Genomic DNA, 25,144 nt, shown 5'->3' with positions numbered 1-25,144 from the left:
GATCTTAAGGTGGATGTAAGGTGGATGTGACAGCGGATGATGCTCAGATTATCAGAAAGGATCAAAGTAAGACCTTGTACTAAGGCTAATGACTTTCAGAGCTAGGACTCCATTCACGGCGTCCATTACAATAGGGCACTGGCCCTCACTAGGTCTAAGACTAAGTTTAATAATAATAATTCATTACATTTATATAGCGCTTTTCTCAGTACTCAAAGCGCTATCCACACAGGGAGGAACCGGGAAGCGAACCCACAATCTTCCACAGTCTCCTTACTGCAAAGCAGCAGCACTACCACTGCGCCACCTATGAAGTTTAGACCAGTGTTGGGCTGGAGTAGCCTGGACTGGCATCTGATTCACACTTCTCCCTCGAAACTAATAAACCTCAGGTTTACACATGGAGGCTAAGGCTAGAATGATGAAATCCAAATGACATTTTGGAGAAACCACTGATTATTACGTAGAATTGCCTATGACCCTCATCTAATAATAGTATTGACTGCTAGGGGCAGTTTAACTTCTCATTGATATGTTAGGCAAGATCCTATAAATCCTGGTGTCCTTTTTAGGGATCATGATCTTCTGTTAATTTGGATTATTTCTGGAGTGTTTGGGATATATTTGAAATTTTTATTTTTATTTCATGATCTTTCTGTTATATCTTTGATGAAGTCAACCAATGTTCAAGTGCAGTTAGATCTTAGGGTTACCTTCCTGGAGTGAAGATTGTTGAAGCTCGTGTGTCAGTTTGTTGATGTAGATGTAGAAATATTTAAGAATGGAGGTGTATTACAATGACATATTTGCTTTAAAAATAAAGAAAAGATTTATTTATCAGTGCCTAAGACAGAATGTGTCTGATTTTGTAGCTTACCCATCACTTGTCTCCTGCTAACCGTAACCTAACCTTTAAGGTTCTGATTTACATCTTCGGCCTCTGTAATTATGCATTATGAACGTCTGGACTTTCTTCTGTTTCTGGTCCTAACTCCAACCCTAATCTGCAGTTTTCCTTCTCCCCTTGTGGCTACTTGTTTACTAGACATGTGTATCAGCTGTTTATTCTGGGAAACTCCTCTGTCAAACTGTGTTGCAAGTGTGCTTATCTGGATTTATTTCACCTTGCCATGGCCATTTTGTTTTGTTGTTCACTAAATTCTGAAGATGTCTAGATGGTGACGACTACCCTAATCCCATGACAATACATATGTAATTTGTCCAAAGGCCACCCTCTGCAGCGAATTGAATTAGTCTGAATACTGAGCTTTACACAGTAGGCATAAAATATACAGTAAATCAGACCAACGTGCAGAAAAGTATGTTAAATCAGTAACCAAATTAGCATAAAAATAATAATTTTAATTAAAAATACTAAATTATTATTATCTAAGGAGGATGTGACGCCTTAGGGTAAAATCAAAGTGAACACTGAGTGATAGCGATTCAGATCACAAGGTTTTGTTGATAACCACCTTGGTGGAGGAGGGGTATCTTTAAGCTACAGTATTTATTTAATTGATTTGTCCCATTTATTAAATGTCTTTTTGGCACTGCTCAATTTTGGCAGTATCTATGAAGCAACTAAATGAACAGAGATAATATTAAATATATCATGTATAATTTTTACTGCAGGCTCACTGACAGAGAAGACATTTAGTCAACCTACCCTTGACCTGTAATGGCCCAAACACAACTCCCTTGTTGGTGTTACTTACTACTGATCCAGCAATGTAAAAAATACTCCTGTAACTGCAGAAACCATTTTTTTAAGAATTTGTGCAAATTGACCCAAAGTACTGCTATGGCTATGGAGTTAAGATGATGTGATTAACTCTGAAAGGAAAGGGATACAGGGTTATTCCAATATTCTTGTCCCTGAACATTGACCCGTGAGCTTTAAATATGTTTTGAAACTTATGAGAATGAAAGCGATGAGGAGAGAAACCGTTTCTGAGGGATCGTGACTCTGGGGAAAGGCATTTTGCAAGGACAGTAACAGTAACAGCTTTTTCTTAGAAAGTATGTCCTCTCAAATCAGTGATTCCCAGACGCTGGGTCACAGGGCCCCATTCTGCAGACAGAGAGAAAATAAATCAATTCTAGTCCAAATGATTAATCTCTGACCCTTCCATCCTCAATAAGGACGTTAAAAATGGTACCATGGGACACGTCCCTGGGTTATCACAAAAATGATCCTCAGGGACCTGACCTGGGTCATTGCTATCTAAAGGTGCTTCGACTAGAGTTCAAAAAATGCTGTTTAGATTTAATTGAAAGTATTCAAATGTACCTCTTTCGCTATGACACCAAAAGTTATTCAGGTTGTTTTTACAATGTATGTCCCCCTCATACTGGGGTTGTGCTCGGTTAATGCATGCTAAATGGCCTCAGAAGTGCTTGCTTGCTGTTATAAAACGTCCCAGTGGGGCTAATACATTGGTAAAAATGAAACTCCCTGGGGTACATTTGAGACCTGCCTTCCTTTACTGCCACGTGGCTTTTATTTAGAGTCTTTATGTCCTTCACCTTATTTTCTCAAGTACGGGGCCCCATGCTACTGATGCTGATGCATTTCATCTTTAAATAAGACAGACAGTACATGTGTGCTTGTCATGTATGTTGAGGATTGCCAGAGTTCACCTCTTATGCTAATTAAGAATTTCTTCACAGCCATGATTTGTACTCCTTGTCATATAATACATTATATGCCTAATTAGGTAGCTGAAGAATACTTCATAATGACATATCAAGAAATCACCTTCACATACAGTACACTTCTTTTTTATGATAAACACCTTATGTTTGCTATTCAACAGATAATACCTATGGCTAACAAGCAGTGTTTACAAAACGCCACTGGGGAGCATGCTGTATGATCATCTAATGCATATTCTGATGTCATTTGGTTGGCTAAGACATTTATTACAAATAGCCATATTGCCTAGCCCTGGTTGGTAAGGTAAATCTTTCTTGACCTGAACATCTCAAGCCACGATTGCTGCACAACTTGCCTCTTAATTCATATATTGAACATTTATTTTGCTTTGGAAGTCCTACTCTCTTGTACTCCTTCCTTTAGATGGGTCTGCAAAGTGTGCCCAGTACTAGTGTTCGAGCCAAAGTCTTCATTTCTTACATTGAAACTCATAATACCTTCAACTAGCTCTTTAACTGACTACTGTCCTTTTTCTGTGATTGCACTGTTCTCCTGCATGTTTGTTTATTGGTTTATATAATGACTACTGCTCTGCTCTAATCACTGTTCTTGCCACCCTATTGGTTTACTGCACCCACTACATCACTTCAAATGTCACAATATGCCCTGGCATAAACTTGACATTTTCACATATTATGGTTGAAAGCAAGCCCAACAGGACAGAAGCTTAAGGGATGAAAAGAATTAATAAAAAATCCATAACATATACACACATACACACACAAGCAGACAATACCAATAATCTTCACCAATTTTTCATTGGCGTTCTACTATTTGACACCGGGCACCTAAGGATTTATTAAAAGCAATTGTGAAAAGTGTCCAGTCTGTTAAGAGATGGTGTATACAGAAATGGCAGGCTAGACAAAGTGTGTTCCTTGCATATGTTTACAAATTTTTATTTCCAATCCAGTCATCAGGGATTCAAAATTTTGGAAATGGACAAAATGTTCTGCCCTCTCTATTGCCTTATCCGAGTATTCCTAGTTGTCTAATTTTTGCCGCATGCCGCTTTGTACTCTTATTGGAATGGCATCATAAGTGACACACTTCTGCACATTTGGAGTGCCTGAAGTCACAGGACATTTGGTGAAAACGGGTTTGACTAATGTCATCCGTTTTAACTGGTTGGCAGCACACTTCCGATTGGCAGCATGGTGCATAGGAGGTCCCCTGGCATTCTCCGAAATCCACCTCCCAAATTCAAAGCCCAATTCCTCACTTTGTAGTATAAAAAGATGTTTCGCACTTTACCTTAAAGTCATTGCATGACTTTTATGTATATTTTAAGTAATCATGCCTTGCTTTACATTGCTTACTTGCGTATACATATGTGCAGGAAAAAGCCTCACTGAATGGTGAAGTTAGATGGGCCCCTTTGTCTACCCCTGTGAAGTCATGACTCTTCAGTCAGCTGCTTCTCCATTCCTGACCAACATCCTTAGAAAAGTGTTGGATGTGCCCCCACCCTGACTTTGTCCATTCTGGCCCACTAATTATCCCCCTTCTCTAACTGGTAAATTATCTCTTCACCACCTAATAGCTAGTGTGTGGTAAAAGTACTGGCACAAGAATGGCAGCCATCATTCAAGTGGATGCCGTGGTCCCCCTACTGGCTATGTAAAAGCACTTTGTGTGTCTATAAAAGCGGTATTAATCCAATCTGTTTTTCGCCCATTTCTGTCTATCATGACCCTAGGACAACTGTCTCTGGGCTGCCTCTGGTTTGGTGAAAAGATGCTAAAGCTGCCTCACTATCAACCACACTGCCCCTCAAATCAAGTTTTGAACCAATAATCAAACATAATAAGATGAGCATCTGAGCAACTATATGTTACCCATACGTAGGGATTAACGGGACTCTTTCCTCATTTGCATGGCTCTTTTAGTTTAAATCTAAAGCACCATGCCAGCATCGCAACATCTCCGTTTACACAATTTATACCTACACTTTTCTCAGGAATAATGGTAACTACAGACTCCAAAGGGTAGAAGCAGGCCCAGGTGTCTTATTCCTGCACAAATGAAGCAATGAAACATGCCAGAGTAATCACAAACCCCTGTGACGCCAATTGTTCCAAAAATTATTCTGCCCTGAAATGGGGGGAACCATGTAGAAAAAGTGTTGTCATTTTTACATGAATCAACCAAAATATATGCAAATATCCTTAAATGAAAGTCTGCAATGTGCTCTTTAATCACGTCTGAATTGTATGATTTGTAATTTCAACTGTGGAGCAGAGGGGTAAATCAAGGAAAAAAGTGTCTTTGTCCTAAACATTATGGATGGCACATACAGTTAAATAATTTTATAGAGACGGCACTGGGAGCTGTTCGTTTTTTATTGCTTATTTTAATAAGTGACATTTATTGAAACACATCATGGACATTTGTGTATCAGTGTAAAAAAAACATTAAACATAATGCCAGAAAATGCTCCACAATTGACATAAACCTAGTATGTAGAATTAAAATAAAAACGCCTTGTGTCCTTGTGTCCATGAAGCCGCTTATATATAATATAAAAACCCCAAACTAGACAAAGCTACACATATAAACAAACATTAATACAACAAAGAGAAACAATTACTGTACAGATAATTAACTTTACAAGTAATTTTCTTGGGAGGTCTGAGACTATTGAATAATGTAGAGTATTTATGTAAATAGTTACAGGCCCACTCGTTGGTTGTGAATAGGGGTAAAAATATTAAAATTATAAAATGTATGACATTTTAATTTTATTTAGGTTTAGCTTTATGCACTCAGGCTCAACACAACTCAAAAAAAAACATAAAATAGCCAAAAGGTTAATGTGGAGGACCATGCACTCCTTGCTCAGGTGTAACCCAGCCTAATTGGTCCTGGTGACTCCCTCCTTATAATTATAATATTATTATGTAATATTGATATTTGATATCTGTTGCCTTACATGTACCCTCAGCATTTGTCCTATTCTTTTCTATAGTACCATTGTGTGTTTCAGCATGTGTTGGCTGGTGCGTCCTCTCTCAATCGTGTTCCCATAAGTCCAGTTTCTCAGACTTTACCATTTCGAGGAGCATTTCTCACTTCCTGTCCATGATTTGAGTACCAGAAATAGTAGACAGCACCCCCATTACTTGCTGTGAAAATGACATTTGTCTTCTTATGAATATTTCCTGTGTTCAAAGGTGACTCTCAGTGATCCTGCTATATCTTTCCTCCCCTAGCACTTCCTGCTTCAATTGTGTTTGACTGTGCAACCATAGAAAAACTGACCAATCAGACCAAAGTCAAACTCACCAATCAGATTGCACTAAGGGACCAGACACACACACATACACATTTTATTACATAGATGAAAACATAAGAAATCTGACAAATGAGAGGAGACCATTCACGCCATCAAGCCTGCTTATTTAGCTAATAGCTAAGCTGTCCCAATATATATACGTCACAGGTGGCGCAGTGGTAGTGCTGCTGCTTTGCAGTAAGAAGATTGTGGGTTCGCTTCCCGGTACCTCCCTGTGTGGATAGCGCTTTGAGTACTGAGAAAACTGCTATATAAATGTAATGAATTATTATTATATCTCATCCTGATTCTTCTTAAAAATTGTCAAGGTTTCTCCTTCAACTACATGTCTCGGTAGTTTGCTCCAGAGTCCCACAAATTTTTGGGTAAAAAAGTGCTTCCTGGCTTTGGTTTTAAATGCACTTCTCCTTAATTTCCACTGCTGTCCTCAAGTACGTGATTCACCCTTAAGTTGATAAGAATTCTGCTGGATCAACTTAATCAAAGATGTGGATTACGTCCCCACAAAGTCTCCTCTGCTCTAATTCACTGAGTCTGTCGAATACGAATGTCCTGGGATGCACTTGGTTGCTGTCCTCCACACAGCTTCAAGTGCTGCTGTGTCTTTTTTGTAGCTTGGTGACTAGCCCTGTACAAAGTACTCCAGATATGGTCTCATTAATAAAGCATTATATAGTCCAAGCATTTATCTTTAAAATTCCACACCAGTAAGGTCTGGGCTGTGCTACTATGTTACTCAGGGACGTGATAAATACTGTATGTAGCTGAAATAAACAGTGAAACCAAGACATTCCTATGACAAAATATACAAATACACTACATTATCAGAGATGGCTTTGTTAAAACCATATTGATTCTACACATGTATTTATTTTTTCCATTATATGAACACACTTTAGTTGAAGTACAAAAATACAGCTATAACCCAATAGGGGAATGGAGCTATTAAGGCCTGTACTGCACCCTTCTAGTGTGATTTATACAATTTAGAACATAATTAAAAGCTAACATTAGGTTAATGTAGAAAGTTAGAAGATTAAATGATTAGGAACCAACATAATTAGATATCTGCGTTATTTTGTAGCAAAGTGCCTAGTACACATTCAACTCAACCAATTCAGTTTTTAAATACTTGCTAATTGGTCCCGGGGCCACATTGCTGAAGTGGTTTTTGAGCGTATAGATGGTAATCCTGTTAGGCATGCACAGGGTATAAACAATCGGTGAGCTGTGATATTTTTCAGCTTTTACTCAGCAGGGCCAACATAGGAAAACAGACACCTGTGGAGTGTCAGATGTGATATCCTGAAATGTTTTTATTTAGAAAACTGTTGCAGGAAGAGACTGCATCAATATTGCCAAACAGCAATCAGCTTAGTGCTAGCGATTACTGTGCAAAGGAAAATGTCCATAACCTAAATCAATGGCTTGAATAATTAGAAACATTTGAAGTGATACAGAAGGAACAAAGGCACACAATGATATAAAGATAAACATAAGAATATGTGAAAATGTGAGACTATTTAGCAGTGATACAAAGGGTTTGACTGTCAAGACTTGTTCTGTCAGGGTGGTTCACCTGATTAGCCATTCAAATGCTGTAGTACAACTGAAGGTCCACAATAATGAGCCTTGGCACACAGTGAGAGCCGCTCTGGCACTTCCACTGCGCTAAAGGGTGAACCATTATCCAGACAGAAGATCATAGAGACAGTGAATCACCACCTAAAGGGATTGTTAGCTACTGTGTGTATAAGACAATGATAAGGTGTAGTGATATTCCCATGCTGCATATCTGCACACTACAGGGACATACATATTTACTACAACAGACATTCGCTGAAGTCCCCTATGTCAAGATGAATATTCTTTTAATGGAACCATATTCATGGACACACCCTTTTAATTACAAATAACCACAGGTCACATTGCTTAGGCTAACTACAACCTAGAGAAAGAACCAGAGGAATGTTTCAAATGAGAGGCCATCCAGCTCTCTGTTTTAGCTAATGGTTCTACTGTCCTCATATCTCATCCATTTTGCATTTGTAGACCGTCTGGCTATATGCTGCAACTACATGGCTCAGTACTTTATTCTAGATTCTCATAGCTTTTAACATAAAGAAGTGATTCCAGGTTTTGACCATGGAGGCATTCCCTTTCACTTTCTGGTTTATGTAACTGGAATAATTCCACAAGTACAAATCTATCAATACTTTCGAGAATTTTGAATATTTGGATTAGGTCTCTACATAGCCTTCTATGTTAAAGACTGATGGAATTTTATTATCTTGTCTTTTCAGAACAGGATGGGTCCAGGGGTGTGCCTACTTCATGCCATTTGTTTTGCACCATGTTTGCTCTCATACGTAACTACATACAGTATTTTAGATGGCACTGTAACCCTTTTACAAATAAAATATCTACTTGTAAAATCATTATAGTGAATTTTGTAGTTCTTTTATAGCTTTCACTACAGTGTGCATTTAATATCTGATTTTGAAAAATCAAAGCTGTAATAACAGAAAGGAGTGTGAACTTTGTTATCTGGAGGCCTCAGCAGTAGGCAACTAAATCCCACAAGTCAATAAGAATCCAAGTAATGCATGCAAGAAGGAGAAAGAAAATTGGGAGTTTGACTAGTGACTGGTGTATCTGAAGGTCATTCAGCAATAAATGAAGAAATAGAGGAGCAGCTCCTGCATTTTTTTTTTAATTACTAGGGGGCTTTACCCCCTGCTCGCTTTGCTCGCCAACCCCCCGGCCTGTGCTACACACTAGCCTCTTTCTGCCACTCGTGTATGGGGATGTGGATGTACAATTTAAACAGATTTTTAATTTCATGGGAATTATTACATATGCATCAATGCAATGCATAACTGCCTGTGATTGAATTTCTTTTCTTTCTCTCTATTAAATAAAACAAGTTTTTCAAATGTTTGTCCCTGTGATTTGTTAATCGTCTTTGCAAAAGCTATTCTAACTGGAAACTGTTAATGTTTTAATATGAATGGCATATCAAGATCTCCTTTGTTGTCTAATGTTATCTGTGGAAGATGTACTACATTACCTTTCTTGGATACATCCTTCTTTCCACAGTAATTCATGTGTTGTAAGACCGGATGTTGTTAATGGTTGTAGATATTCTTTGGGATATTGCAAGTTGATGTTTTCACCTTCCACACGATCACCACCAACTGTTTCGGCATATGCTATTAATACGCATTTAACCAATTTGCCGTGTAACCGCTCAACATTTTTGGATGGATTTAACCAACTTGATGTGTAACCGATCGACATTTTTAGCATAAATTCGTTTGACTTCATCATTTCTCAGTTCTAGGATTGCCGTGTACTCATTTTTTCTGTTGATAACCCTTCGTGATGAAATTCTTCAATAAGATTTGGACATAATACATCTTCTTTAATTTGTAACTTAAAGTGAGAAAAATGTTAAAAACGAGAGGCCAGGAAGTATATCTGACAAAAGCATTCACATGAATGAGAGTTGAGGTGTTGTTTGAAAATGTTTGAGAGGAGGGCGTGACTTGAAAAAATGTCAAGGCAAAAGTCTCGTCTCGCGGGACTTGAAAAAATCTCTCTTTCAAAAATTCTCGTCTCCAAAAAGTCTCGTCGAATCGAAGGATTTTTTTATATAATATAGAGACATATATGTCTTTTTGTTTTTTTTTTCTTTTTACACAGCATCACTCCCAATATCCTCCCAATAGACACATATTTCATTGCATATAGTGGGAAAGGAGTCACCCTGGAGGGTTGATGTACTGTTGAGTTATATTTTTTTCTCATCACAATGCACATATTTTTTATATGTTTCAGACTGGCATTTTCAGTTTCAATGCAAGAGGTATATTAACAGAACATTTGTCTCACTAGCATCGTGTTTGAATATAAATTTTATATATAGTATTATTGTTCAGTTCACTAGTTTGCCACAGTTTATAAAAATTTTGTTTTCTTCTTATATGTTGCTGCCTCCTCTGCATTTTCTGTCCCTACAATTCTGTGGTCACCTGCACATTTCTCAGATTTCCTCACTATTCCTGAAAATACGTTACTAACATGCTTCAATTAGCAGGGACGCTGATGGCCTTGGCATTTCCTGTTATCAGTCCTCCTTGACTATTTCACAGTCCAGTCTCACACAGCATATGGCGAAATCTCTTACAGCCAACTAGTCATAGTACTGCTCTATACAGCTATCATATGACAATCGAACCTGTTGCCCATGCCTTTAACTTTACTAGGGACCTACTTAAAACCTTAAAATATCACAGCAACTTAGTAATACTCTGTCAGTAATTCTTATAGTGTAATTACAATGTAATGCAAGCAATGAGCAGTTAGCAGTAAGGCACTGGGCTTACTCATAACTTTATTCCATCTATGCATGACATTTATTGCTGCATTTTACAGAAAAGAAGGCCTTAACATAATTGTGAACAATTCAATAAATGATAATGAAAAATATGCACAGCTCTTGACATAGTGAAAAGATTAATTGCGTGGTCCAAAAGATGGACAAAATTAAAAAATAAAAAATCCCAGCAATGGGAAATAATGCTTTAAATCAAAGCCACAGACTAGAATGACTTCTCCAAAAATTATTTACATCACCACAGAAATCCGTAGAGCGGGGAATAGAAATGTCAAAGTACGATTTACAGTAAGAGTCATTCACACGGTGCACAACTGTTCATAGTGTATGCGCTTGTGGGGGTGTGTGTGTGGGGGGGGGTTATCCATATACTAAACACCAGTCCACTGCAAGAACTATTCATATATCAAACCAAAATGTGCAGAGAGAACCAATAATACTTCAAATGGTTATCTCCTCTGAGAGCTATTCGTATATGTGTCAAACCCAGGATCCACAGCCAGCAATGCTCATATATTAGAAAATGATCCCCAGAGAAAGCCATTTATATATCCAACCAAGAACCACAGCAAGGCATGGCCATATATCAAATAACGATCGTCAAAGATAGCCATCTCTATATCAAACCAGAGTTGCCTATACAACTTATTTGCATTAGGACCATGGCAGAGGGTAGCTACCACCTTCCTCCACAATTATTTCACGACTTTTCAGAGGCTAAGCAACAGTGTGTATGGTCAGTGTGTGGACTGAAAGAAAATTGGAAGCAACTAACACAAAACACTGAAGCAGTGTTGTTTTTCTATTAAGCACAGTTCTTACTAGTGAAATTTCTTTGTAATTCCCAAGTGGTAAAAGAATCAGAGTCGAAAGAAACTCTTCCCTTCAGATAAAACATTAGATGAATGCGCAATACCATAACACTAAACATAGGTGAGTCCATCCATTCATTGTATTGCAAATCAGGGCCCTCGAGAACCAGAGATAATGTAGAAATCAGTCCTGGGTGGAATGACAGTACACCGTGAGACCTATTCCCTCACATACTCACACTCACTGACACTTGGTTTTTAAAGTTGCCGATCTGTCTGAAGTGCACAGTACTGGAATTTGAGAAGTGCAGTAAGCACCAGCTACACACTGAGACTATAAAATCGATTTGACCGCAAGGTTCTGGAACTGTTAGGTATGTGCATATTCTGGGCATTCACTTAGATTCTTCATGATCCCCTTTAAAGGGGAGCCCATCGCTTAAAACAATTAAGCATAACTTGTGTACATACAGTATAACACCCATCCATCCATTATCCAACCCGCTATATCCTAACTACAGGGTCACGGGGGTCTGCTGGAGCCAATCCCAGCCAACACAAGGCGCAAGGCAAGGAACAAATCCTGGGCAGGGTGCCAGCCCACTGCAGGACACACACACACACACACACCCAAACACCAAGCGCTCACTAGGGACAAAACAAAACATAATGTATTCTACAGTAGATTATATACTATGCAGCATATATCATGTCATTTTCTAATCTGCTTAATCCAGAACAGGATCGCAGGGGGTGCTGGAGCCTAACCCAGCTAGAAAGGCCGGGACAAACCTTGGATGGTCCATCACAGGGTGAGCAAACACACACACCTACACACCAAACACACACTAGGGCCAGTGTAGTGTTGCCAGTTCGCCTAACCTGCATGTCTTTAGACTGTGGGAAGAAACCCATGTGGACATGGGGAGAACAGGCAAAATCCACACAAGGAGGAACTGGAGAGCAAACTCTGGTCTCCTTACTACGAGGCAGCAGAGCTACCACTTCACTACTCTGTATAGTATACGCTATAGAAATATAAAGATAATATATTACTTACAATAAATTACCGTAGGTCCCCTAAGTGAAAAATGCTGTCTGTCTACATGTGCAAATGTATAGGTGCTGAAAGAAATCACTCAGCCTGAAAAGTTGCAATCACAAACTGTTAATTCATAGTTAGCCTCAGAAGAATGAACAACAATCTATAAAACCAAGACAGTAAAAATGATCCAACTCAACATGGTATTTAATTATGCAAATGCACAGAAGCACAAAGAAGACCTGCAGACAGCAGACATTACTTTAAATGACAACGCTAACACACTCTGCACCCGATCATTGTCTCCGCAGATCTTTGAATTCACTTGTTTTACGCCGGCAAAGTTTAACAGTGATTGGCTAATTATTTTTGCAGTGCTTTTGTGCTGCCTCCTGTTGAGGGATACATTCCAAGTGAAACTGTTCTATGCAGTGTCTACAACCAAGAACCTGGAATGATTTGCAAGAAATCATCTAGATGACTCTTAACCATTTACTGCAAGCAAAATTCAATTTTTCTTTGGCTAAAAAAACATCACTGTTTGGACCATAAGCTTCAGAGTGTTGTGAGCACTGGCAGACAGAAGAGTGTAATGGCTTTGGCACTGGACTTTAAACTACAAAGGTTGCTGGTTCCTCCCTGCTACCAACTGTGTGACCCTAAGCACATCACTTGACCTGCCTGTAGTCAAATTTAACAAAAAAATAAAATGGAAACAGTTGGAATGCATCCTTATGTTAAAAGCCCCCAAGAATAAAGGCATCAACTAAATATATTAAAACAAAATATTCAGTACTACCAAAGTACACAGCACGTATATTGCATAATGATTTGGGATAAGAGAGCAAATACGTATATGTTTTTTTAAATATTAACCCTTTTGTCTTTGCTGGCTGAAATGCAAGTGTCCCATCCGTCATCTGCATCAGTGGTTCTCAATGTTCAGTCCTTGGGGCCCCCTGTGGCTGCAGGTTTTTGTCTCAGACCATTTCTCATATTTGGACTTTTACCTTAATTACCAATTACCAAAAATGTAAAACTGGTTATGCTATAATTTTACTGAATGAGGCAGGGATTTATATGTGTTGGGTGGGTAGGATGTCATTCTCTATCATTTTAAATATGTTTTTATTATTATTATTATTATTATTATCGTTATCGATATTTAGATGGCTATTTGCTAATAAGCACAGAAATGGTTAACACAGAAGCAGTTGCCCTTTCAGAGTCATTTGTGCTGGTGACTGCTCTGCTTAACATTAATTGTCTGTATTCAGATACCATTAAGAAAGCAAACACCATAGAAAAAGTAAAGGTAACTCTTGAGCTTAGGTGCTGCAAAAAATGCATGTATTTCTAGTTTACTATTATGTAACAAGACCCCAAATGTACACTTTTCTGGGACTTCATTACCCTTACAAAGCATCATTAAAGTATTTATTCATGTTTACAATGTGACATGCTAACAATACTTTAAAGTGGTCTGAGGTGGCATAACTGAGTCACAATTCTCTTGATATTACATATACAGTACCAGACCTGTGAATCCTTCATATTCACAAGTTATTTTACCGTCATGTCAACATGACACACTGTACAGAGATGAATAACCTGTATACAGATGTGTTATGAAGACCAAAAGAAGCCTTTGTCAAGGTCTTGTTACATAAGAGTAAATAGATGCATTTTTGCAGTACCTAAATTAATGTTACACCTTGTAAGGGACGACCGGCAGCATTACCCAACCGGGAAGCCCATGGGGAGGATGCTTCTGTTGGGCACTCCCCCAGGACTAGCAGATAGCAGCCCCCCAAGGTTGCAGTGGTGCCACAATTTCCCACATGGCATCATGGGAATTGAGGTTCTTTGACGCAGCTCTGTTGGGTGCTGTGTGTGCCGCCAGTGTGTGCTGTGGGGATAGGGAGCCCTACCTTGTGGGGCTCCAGCCTTACCCGGAAATGCTTCCAGGCCTAGCCTTCAGGACACCAGAAGTACTTCTGGGGAGCTGCCTGCCACTAGTCTGAGAGCCAGAGTTGGGAGGAGAAGGACAGCGCTTGCTGGAGGAGGAGTGGAGGCAGAAGTAGAGACAGAGTACTGCGCTTTACACTGTGCTTACTGTCTGGGAAACTATTGGAAAGCATTTCCCACAGTGAAATAAAAAGCCTGTGTGTTGCTGGACTTGTGCCTCAAGTCTCTCTGTGTCAGGATTGGGGAGCTGGTGCACCCCCTGCAGGTCACACCCTTTAAGTGTAAATCTTAATCTTCTTCACTCTTCTAAATGCAAAATAAAAGGAAAAAAGAGGTCAGCTAATTAAACAATGAGATCGATTAAAGGTAACAATAACTGACCTGCAGCCATAGGGGGTCCTTAGGACTGAACATTGAGAACCACTGATCTGCACCATCCTTCTGATGACTATTAATTTCCCTGCTCTTACGCAAAGTTCTTGGAGTTATTAGCATACTTAGTGGCATCATCATCATCATCATCATCATATTATTATTATTATCATCTTAATAATTGTTTTTAGTTCTCTTACTTTTTTGACTCACACTAAGCCATCCTTAGACAATATTTTTTGGGAGGAATGTATATAAACCGATTGTTACTGCTGCTGACCTGAGAACACGCCACATACAGTTATCTGTGTAGGAAAGCTGGATGTCAAATCATTCATTATCATGAACCGTTCTGGCATGATAATGTGCTATTACAATCCTGTTTCTTCACAGAACTTGTGAAAGGTCTTAAAGTTTAGATTTTAAGTTGTATCAGCAGTAAAATGCAAGTAAGATTTCATGAACTTTGACTGAGTGATGTATTTTTTTATCCTCATGCCTTGTGGATAAAACACCATGTAGACTGGATTTTAAGTTGCTTCAACTTTATTATGTAAAATTTCATTAATGTTAATGAATCATTCACAGTTACTGGGTGCCCCGCTTCTGTTAGCAAGATTTTCAAATGCCACATAGACTGTATTTAAAGTTGAACCAATGGCAACCTACATTTACAAATTCATGAAAATTGGCTGAGTTGTTTGTGTGTGATTAGCAAACAGACAAACAGACAGATAAGATCTGAAGGTTGAAATGAGGTCCTTAGTGTGCAAAATGGATAAACAACATCAAACAAAGACAGAAAATTCAAAAGATAGACCGAGGGTATTACGATTTTATTTATATAGATAAGACTTCAGTCTTTTGCTTAATTAAAATGGTTAGAAAACTGCACTGGCTGCAGCTTATAATTGCAAACAGCTTTCAAATCAGCCTTGTGCTCCATTTTACTGCAGATACTTGTCAATCCATGAACTGGATTCAGCAGATGCAGTGATGGGTGGATGGATGGATGTCTGTGAGTGTTAAGGATGGCTTTGTAAAGAAATTTTAGTACTATGTTTGAAATTCATAGAATTGCAGTTTTACTCTTCAGTTTAATTGTTTAATTAAAAGTGGCCAAATTTGGGCGTGTGCATGGCGTATGGCACATGAAGCAGTAATTTCAATTGAGCACATAAACTTGCTTCACCTTCACCTCCTTAGCATGCTCTCTTGCTGAGAGACACATCATCAGACTTAAACACTTCAGAAGAGTTCAAGAATGGTGCTTTACCATGTCACACATCCGCATTGGAGGACCTCCTCGCAGGCTCAGTCACGGTATGTAATAACCCATCAAGTCAAGAGGGGGCATTGCTGCTAACATTGTCATCTCCTTCTTACTCCACAGTGCTCTGAAGCCGCCCAGAGAGGGCATTTGACCTCACCCCTTCCAGTTCAGCCGCCATAACACCCTGGGTGTCCAAGAAAGAGGAGTCACTTTCCAGCTCGAATAACCCACCCAGTCAGAGTTCATCTAGATATGACTAGACTGCCCAGCCCACCTTGCTAACAGTTGAATGAGTTTTCCTGCTGAAGAGTGTTTTGTTTTCTTTTGTTTTTTGTTTTAGTCCTCGGACAATAAAAGGGACAACCCGGTTGGCGCTCCAAAATTTAGTGACATCTCATAACTGTCATACCTACACATGGCCACAAGCATTAAAAATGAGAGAGAAAATAGAATTTGTATTTTCAGTCTCAAGTCTAGAGAGGTCCAATCCAAACCTTCTCATGGGTCACTTTGTTAATCACTTTTTAAAAAGTGTAAAGTTAAAGCTAATTTCTATTAAATCTATGGAACACTTTATGTATAGTAACAAAAAAAGTAAGTCATTATGGGACCAAATTTCATTCCCAATTATTCAGAAGTTAAATTTCTTTGATAAAGGAACTCAAAAATAGTTTGCTTTCGAAAGTGTGTCCAATTCATGGAACTGAGCACATCCATTGCCTAATCAGCTGTTGGGAAAGTGAATGGATTTTTCCTGTCATTATGACTGGGTAACCTGAATGCAGATGCATGCTCCACTTCATTATGCTTTAACAGTTTTTAAATTACATAAAATTTTGTGTGCAGCCAAAAAGGTAATTTTATTATACAATGCAATTTCCTTTCAAATCTTCAAGTCTAACCATTTTTCAGCCTCATGCGTGATCTGTCGTGAGGTCTCAAGCAGGCACACAGACTTGCATCTCCCCTGTGGTTTATTTCCTTCCTGTGGGTGTCTTTTCAGTGTGTGCATGTTTTGCATGTGCGTGCGTACAACTCCCATCGAAACAGTATCAAGGGACACCTGAGACATAATCAGCTTTCCATTTCTGAGCACAGAATATCTGAGCATACCGGCGAATCACACTCTGGAATATTTACATAAAGCTTTGCAGTGCAGAAAGTGCTTCAATGGTGCTAATACTACTTGACAATCCTAAAAAAAAAGGGAGCTGACGTCTGCTGCTCTCACCTGGAAAACAAACATTACCTTCTGAGCTTGGGGAGAGTAGATAGAGAGCTCTGAAAAACCTCTAGTGTAAAATCATGCCATCCAGCTCAGTGCTGCCATGACGAAGAAGCAGAAATCGGAACTAATTATCATAAATTTACTGTTAAACAGTAAAGAACCTTCATGTTTAGAAGTAACTCATTGTGTTTAAAGGGTTATGGGAGGCCATACGTCAACAGCACCAGGCAGAAACTAACCCTGGACAGGGCAGCAGTCCATTGCAGGCTTCACTTCCTCAATGAAGTCTCACCAATGCACCTAACACACACATGTCTGGGAGTACCTAGAGAAACAGGACCAGTGAAGAGTCTGAACCCAGGATTCTGCATCTGTAATGTAGCAGTAATAATCGCTGTCAGGTCACTCAGTCCCTCATGTGCAATGTCAAATCTCTAAACTTTAGGCTTGATCTGTTTCTTAAATGCAGTTATTGATTTAACATTAATAATATGTGTGTTTAAAAGATTTGTGTCAGCAAATATATATAGAGTTGTCCTTATTTCTATTGTTGTGTTGCAAAAGAATTCTATTTTACAACTATAAGGCATGATATCATATACTGTAAACTATACAATTCAAAAAGACCTGGACAATCTTCAGAACTGGGTGAACTCTTGGAAAATGCAGTTTAATGGAGAAAAGTGCAAAGTGCCATATGTGGGCAAAAGGAAAGTCAATTATAAATACAAGATGGGAGACAATGCCCTACAGGAAGCAACATCTGAAAAGGATTCAGGGGTTTCTGTTGACATAATGTTTTCATTGTCTAAGCAATGGGCAGAAGGAATTCAAAAGACAGATAAAATCTTAGGTTGTATCCTATACACTTTGAAATATAAATGCTTGGACGATACGATGCACTAATTAGACCACATCTGGCATATTGTTTACAGGGCTGGTCACCAAACAACAAAAAAGATACAGCAGCACATTAAACTGTGCAGAGGAGAGCAACCAAGTGCATCCCAGGACATTTGTACTCTAACAGACTCCGAGAATTGGAGCAGAAGAGACTGCGTGGGGAACTAATTCAGGACTTTGATTAAGTAGATCCAGCAGAATTCTTTCAACTTAAACATGAGTCTCATACTCGAGGATTCCAGTGAAAATTAAAGGGAAGTGCATTTAAGACTGAAGCCAGGAAGCACTTTTTTACAAAAAGAGTTGTGGAAATCTGGAGCAAACTACCGAGACATGCAGTTGAAGGAGAAACCTTGCCAGCCTTTAAGAAGCATCTGGATGAGATATTGGGAGAGCTTAGCTATTAGCTAAACAAACAGACTTGATGGGCTGAATGATCTCCTCTCATTTGTCAAATTTCTTAAGTCTTTATGTCTTTGTTCCATTGCTGTTTTTTAACCTGGGACTCTTGGTTTTGTGGTTCTTCCTGATCTTCACCAAATTCAGTTTTTGCAATTTTGTGTTCTTCTGCTTATCCCCCCGAAAACAGGACATGCTGGGGAAAAGGGATGTCTGGTCTTCAATGCTGATTAGACTATTGTCCCTGTGGGCCAGCTTTAGATAAGTGGCAGAAAATGGATGGATGTTTTTCTGCCCTTTATGGCTTTGTCCCATACTTGCTGTTTACATACTATTAAGAATTAAGGCAATTTCTAATTCTTTTTGTAATATTCTTCTTAGTTCTTTTATGAAAGGTCTCAAAACAATGCTTATTGCAACAGACATCAATTTACTCAACCAGCTCAGTGAAATATTTAGGATCAGGATGCTTATTCTCTCAGCATCAGCAATAAGCCAGCCCAAGGATAAGATGGGAGCCCATTAAAGGGACCACTCAATAGTCTTACAACCAATTTAACATTCACATTGATAAAAAAGAGTACCTGAAGGGAACACACAAACGTAACTAACAGTGTCCAGGACAGAATTTGAACCTAATTAGTTATGAACACAAACCAGTGTGTCACCTCGAGAGAAATAATAAATGTATGAAACCACAATAATGAATGGCGCCTCTCTACAACCCGAAAGGTGACCCTACAAGCGATAAAAAAGCTGAAGGTTTTATGCAAATTTAAATATATTTATTGGTAGGGTTTTAATTTAATTCACACAGTTAGGAGAAAGTTATCATAATGGAAAATGTGCAACAACCAAAATTATAACAAACAAAATACCCTAAAATAGGCATACTGGTTAGTATAGCTACCTCACAATGTCTTTATTCATTGACTAAAATTCTGGCCAAGGCACTGCCGATGTAGAGTTTCTGTGTGAGTTTATTTTCTGCAGAGACTCCATTGGTACCTCCACACCATTGAAATTTTGTCATTTATGTGAACTAATGCCCTATAAGTGCCTTAGGGTGCATGTGTGAGTGTGCCCTGCAATGGACTGGCTCCTATCAATGCCTCATCGCTGCCTTGTGCCAGAGCTCCCACAATTCTAAACTGACTTGAGCAGCTTTAATAATGAATGGATGAACAAAACAAACCTTGTATTACAAATTCTTCTTTAGTCCAAGGATGAACTACATACCACCTTCAGAGTACTGAAGCCTAAGACTACCATTAATTTCCCTCCACGTTAAATGTCTAAATTGGTTAATAAAAGAAAATCATTGCAATGGAGTGGGACCTCTGAGGGAGAGCTAACCTGACTGAGTTTGTCCCATTTGGGTGCCCCAGGATACAGACAGCTTCAGTGCTGTACTCGCCAATCTGTAGCCTCCACACTGCCACCAGACATATCTCATTAGCTATGGTGGAGCAGTTTTATGACATAATGCAATGCTCTGTGCAACTAAATGTAGAGAATTAAGAGCTAAATGCTAAATCCTAAGAGTGCATCATGCAAGCATATAAAACTGCTACTCAAGTGCAAGAATATATATAGCACAGTCACATGTGCAACTGAATACAATACAGAATGGTACACATTGTTTACCATATTTTAAAAACTATGTGCAGTAATGGAAGTGGCACCTTGTACGTTAAGCCCAGAATACACAGTGATTCTTTTTGCTTGCAGGCCCTTTTGCTGCAAATCTATCCATGTTCATCATGTCACAGTCAATTTTTAAAACACCATTCTTTAGCTGTCTTTATGTGTGCTGCATTTCTTCAAAGTCTGCATTTCCACTTTTCCAGAGATTCACTGCATTCTCCTCAACAAACAGTCATTTAGCTCTGTCTGAGTCACAGATATCTGTAACACGTTTTCTCATTTGCCTTTTTGAAGCAATACATGCCGTTATCTAGCCCAACATATATAAATTGTTCTCATGGTAACTAACTCGCAACAGTAAGGAGCTCAAATTAAAATTACATCAAGCTAGCAGCCCATCCTGAATTGGCAGGACGGTCTATCAAAGTGAGCAGAGAACATATACACCTAAGGGCAAATTGTTAATGCTGGCAGTCTACCTGGCTTTGGACTGTGACAGGGACATAAAGTCTCCAAATGGAGACATTACAGGATCTAACTGGATACTCAAAAATCTGTAAACATTGAGCTCACCGTATTTTGTGCTACAACCACAATTTTCTTACGATAATATTCATGATGAGCAGCCTTATACGTATCATTAAGTCGATACGTTACTTGCAGCCCAGGGTGAGCTCTGCCACTCACACCCCCAGACTCACAATGAGCAACTTTATAAAATGAAAGGTCTGAAGAATAAATAATCAAGTAGAAAGTTAAAGTTAAATATGATTGGAGGACTCAGCAGAGAAGCAATCAGCCTTGTTGATTCCCCAGCCATCCAGTTATAAGCAATATGATTTCCTCCAGTGATAACCTGAAAGGTGGCACCGAGTTCATTTTTTGTTTCTCCTGCCAAGCATCTCTGTGAGCTCATGAGTGTCAGTTGCTGCACCCTGCAGCTCCAAAATGAGTTTCAGGATGTAATAAAAATGCTACACCTGTCAAAAGGCTTAAGGTGACTTTCAGTGAGGAAACATTACAAAATGTATACAGATCTTAAACTACTGATGTGCAATACTACCTCCCACACTGACATGCTAATTGGGCCACATACGAGCCAAAATGCATCAGCCAGCACCACAGAATCAGGTCATCGGTGTACCATGGGATTCAGCCCGGTCACATGAGCAAATCAGATGAATGCCTTCATTCAGTAATCCTTCTTTACAGGAAGATTTTCTGATGGCCTATCCGAAACCAAAGTCAAATATATTAAATAAAATGAAAGAACACTTCTTGATCTGGCTTTCTGGAACAGATGAAGAACTGAAGCCTACAGACGCATGACACAACGGAGAGCTGCCTCCACCCCCATCTCATTTTCTGTTGCCCCTGGTGGTCCGACTCGGTAATAAACAGACTTTCTCTATGTCATGTATGTCTGTAGTATTAGATTTATTAAATCTTTTTTTTTTTTCGACTTCATCTTAATTAATGCACAAGTCAATGGGAATCCAGTATTGAAAAAGGCAAAGCAAGGTCAGATTGAGGGTGGGTGTTTTGAGGGTTTAGAATGCTACTTGGAATTTTTTTGAAAAGGTGCAAAATGTCTGGCTGAAGTCTAAAAGAACTGTTCCACCACTATTTGTCAGAGGCTGGGTGATTAGATTAGATGGGTGAACAGATTACAGTTCAATAGCAATTGCTGGAATAAAGGGTAAAAATAAAACTTTAAGGAAATAAACAGCCTACAGTGTTTAAATGCTGTTAAAGGAAGGTACAAAAACTTCTTTACCTAAATGTAAGCTCTCATTAGACAACTGCAGGGTGACTGTACATACTGTACACATTGCACTTTTTGATTCATCACCCCTTTGCATGCAGATAATCAATCAGACAATCCCTCCAGCGTGAAATATACAAGATATACACAATTTGCCTTCCCAGATTGTAATCACATTCTCCTTTTTGTTTTTGTAACCAAAACTACAATTGTTGAAAGAAAACCCCAAAGAATACAAGCGTGTTATTAAATGAGTAAGGAATACCAAGGGAGGTAGCAGGTATCTGCCAAAGACACTTCACCAGAGGGTCTTTTCTTCCCTCCGTGTCAGATCCCATTACTGCCAACCACATTCCAGTAGGTTTCATGGTAATTACTTGTTAATGACATGTAAACTCATATGTTGAACACAGGTTTTAAGTGCTGCATGGGGTATAGAAAGCACAATGACAACCAAGTCGAAAAAGTCCAGCATCCCCAACCACACCCCCCCCCCCCCACCATGCAATGCCACCCTGTGGGTGCAAACTTAGCCCACGCAGGACTTACGTGTCTTGGTGTGTGTGTGGGGCTGTGTGGGCACTAGTGGAGAACTCTCCGCTGGAAACTGGGAGACCGTCCAAACAGACGTGGAGTCGTGCAAGTAGAAGCGACCTGAGGGTGAGGGTGGAGAAGTGGCATCCAGATGGGCCTCCGTCGTAATACTAACCACCATCGATGGAACCATAGTTACAGTTCCCATGCCAACACCACTGCTGCCTGTGGTCCCTCTCCGTATCGTTGTTCCCCGTGGGGTCACACCACGACCACCAGGAGGTATCAAGCGGGGCGCCCGCGTGGTGGTAGTGATGCGGGTGCTGATCCGGTTAGGTGCGCGTGATGTGGAACTTCCAGACCCAGCAGGCACCATGACACCAGGATTGGCAGCCGTGGTAGTGGTCACAAGACCTGTGCGAGTTCTGCCCATTGCAGTTGTGGTCGTCGTTGTTGTTTCAACATTTTTTGGAAAGGCGCTGGGCTTGGATAGAAAGATGGGGTCCTGCCCAATCCCCTTGTTATCCACCAAGTCTGTGGGCACATAGTCCTTGACAGAGCCAACCACAATCCACTTGAGCAGCATGAGACTGAGACCTAGACCGATGAAGCCAATAAGCAGGGGTACAACACACAACCACGTTTGTTGCCGAGGCCAGAGGGCACAGCTCCCACAGCGCAGGGGTCCAGGATCTGGAGGAGAAGGTTGCTCCAGTCCCCCTCCCGCTCCACCACTTGCTGCAGGATCCTCCGCGATCACAGCCCCGGACACTGCCGCTGCAGAACCCTCACTCATCCTGCCAGCGCAGCGAGGGTTAACTCTTGTGGTGGGCGGAGGGTGGGCATGAGCAGGACTGTGCAGAGGGGCAGCAGGCAAGAGCAGACATTAAGCTGAGAAGTGGAAGCAGAGCCTGTGAGGCAACCCAAAGATGAAGAGCATCCAATAGTCCAGCAGGTGAAAGCAACCCAGAGGCACCGGAGCACACAGCAGCGACTATGTGGGAAGAACTCACAGGAGCCGCAGAGCCTTTGTGTTTTAGCGATAGGCAGCGGACGTTTCCAGGCTTTGATTTCTTTTTTTCTTTTTTTTTGGGAGGGAGTTGGATCTTTCTCTGGATTTTCCACGTTCCTCCTGGTTTAGAGGAACAGCGGGGATCTTCTCTGCAGCTCCACTCGAAGAGCTGACTCAGCTCATTTCGCTTTCAATTCCTCCCCTTACCTCCCACCCCCCCAACACCTTAAACCAAAGCAGTTCCCCCTTCGGATACCTGCTTCTATCCGCCGCCCGTTCCTGTAATGGGGCAGCAAGTGCGTTTTCTCTTCTTTAATTAATTCCCCGCAACGGTCGCGGCAGTAATCCAGTGGTCAGAGGACACGCGATTATCCAGTCGGCCAGCTGTATCAGTGGCTCTTTAGTGGGGTCCTCCTTTTAGAGCCCATTTCCCAGACTGATGTGAAAGCCCAAGTGCCGATCTGCACCTGTCTGTCTGTCCATCCATTGCTTGGCATTTCAGCCTGGATTACTTTGGTGCGCGCTGCTACATTCCTGCACAGAAGGGAAACAGACAGAGACAGCCAGAGACGGAGCGAGGAACGAGAACGGAGAGCAAGAGAGGGAGAGAGAGAGGGAGAGAGAAAGAGGTCCGAGTGCTCCCCCTAGCTCCACATTTGATTTATTTTTTCCTGTATTCCTCCCATCTTTGGCGTAATCACAGTAAAGAATTCAGTAATTTAGAAAAAAATATCCCCTTCTTATGGTTTCTTCTTGGATATTCCTGCACATTCTCCAGTATCCCTCGGCCGTGATATATCATCTCTCCTCCACTGCCGACGGTGAGGAGTGAGAGAGGGAGGGAGAGAGAGAGAGAGAGAGAGAGAGAGAGAGAGAGAGGGGGGGGGGGAGGGAGAGACAGAGAGACAGAGAGAAAAGAGAGAGATCGAGCAGGACTGCACCTGCTCCCCTTGCAGCCCAGCTTTCAGCTCCTCCTCCTCCAGAGTGAGTCTGAGCAACCAATCCCAGCAGGAGAGTGCCTAGTGCTGCTGCAACATTAGCAGGAAAAGCCAGACATGGAAAAAGAAAAAAGGAAAAGAAGGGAAAAACAAGCCTGCCTTATTTCTCCGTTTCTAACCCCTTAAAATATTACTAAAAACTCGCAGACAGTCGCAAGGGGCGTATGGGACCTTTGGGAGCTGTCCAGAGTGCATCAGGTGCTGAAACGAAGGGAGAGCGGACCATAGCACTGAGAGACGCGAGGGAATGGAGGGAGGGAAGGGGCGATCAATGACTACGCACCTCCCATTTCTCTAATGCAGCTCCTTCAACCACACAACATAGATAACTTATCTGTCTGCAGACACATCCTGGAATACGACGACTGTTGCCATTCCACGCATCGTGCTTGATGCTAAAGCCCCAATCGGCTAGCTGTACTTTCTAACCATACCATTATTCCCGGACTGCTAACCAAGTGCAACCAAGTATCAGTAGTTCATCATTTTCCCATGAAGATGTAACAAATGGTTTCAACTACAAACTTTTAAAATAATTATTATAAATATAAATGTTTGTTTAAAATATATCCTATCCTGAACAGGAAGCAAAATAAAATGCTACCAGGTTTTACGTTTAAAGATTACTATACTACACATGCAGTGGAATGTGTGACTGCCTGTCTGTGTCAAAGTAGTACCCTGACCTGGCATGTTTATGATTTATATAATCTGCATGCTGTACAAATCCACACACAAAGCTGGGATTATAATTGAAATTGCTAAAGAAAAGAACAGA

The 25,144-nt window shown here is 40.3% G+C and overlaps 1 protein-coding gene across 1 annotated transcript in view; it reads right to left on the bottom strand.

Moving 5' to 3' along the window:
• The window catches only part of LOC114646797 (pro-neuregulin-3, membrane-bound isoform), an 824,825-nt gene extending 800,365 nt beyond the window's left edge, over positions 1–24,460 (bottom strand). Inside the window, exon 1 of the mRNA XM_051922590.1 lies at positions 22,372–24,460. Coding sequence (XP_051778550.1) covers positions 22,372–23,152 — 781 coding nt within the window. The 5' untranslated portion in view covers positions 23,153–24,460. The remainder of the gene's footprint in view (positions 1–22,371) is intronic.
• Between the last annotated feature and the right edge of the window lie 684 nt (positions 24,461–25,144).

The sequence above is a fragment of the Erpetoichthys calabaricus genome, chromosome 2 (assembly GCF_900747795.2).
Source record: "Erpetoichthys calabaricus chromosome 2, fErpCal1.3, whole genome shotgun sequence".
Classification (NCBI taxonomy): domain Eukaryota; kingdom Metazoa; phylum Chordata; class Cladistia; order Polypteriformes; family Polypteridae; genus Erpetoichthys; species Erpetoichthys calabaricus.
This window is presented reverse-complemented; position numbering and strand designations above follow the sequence as displayed.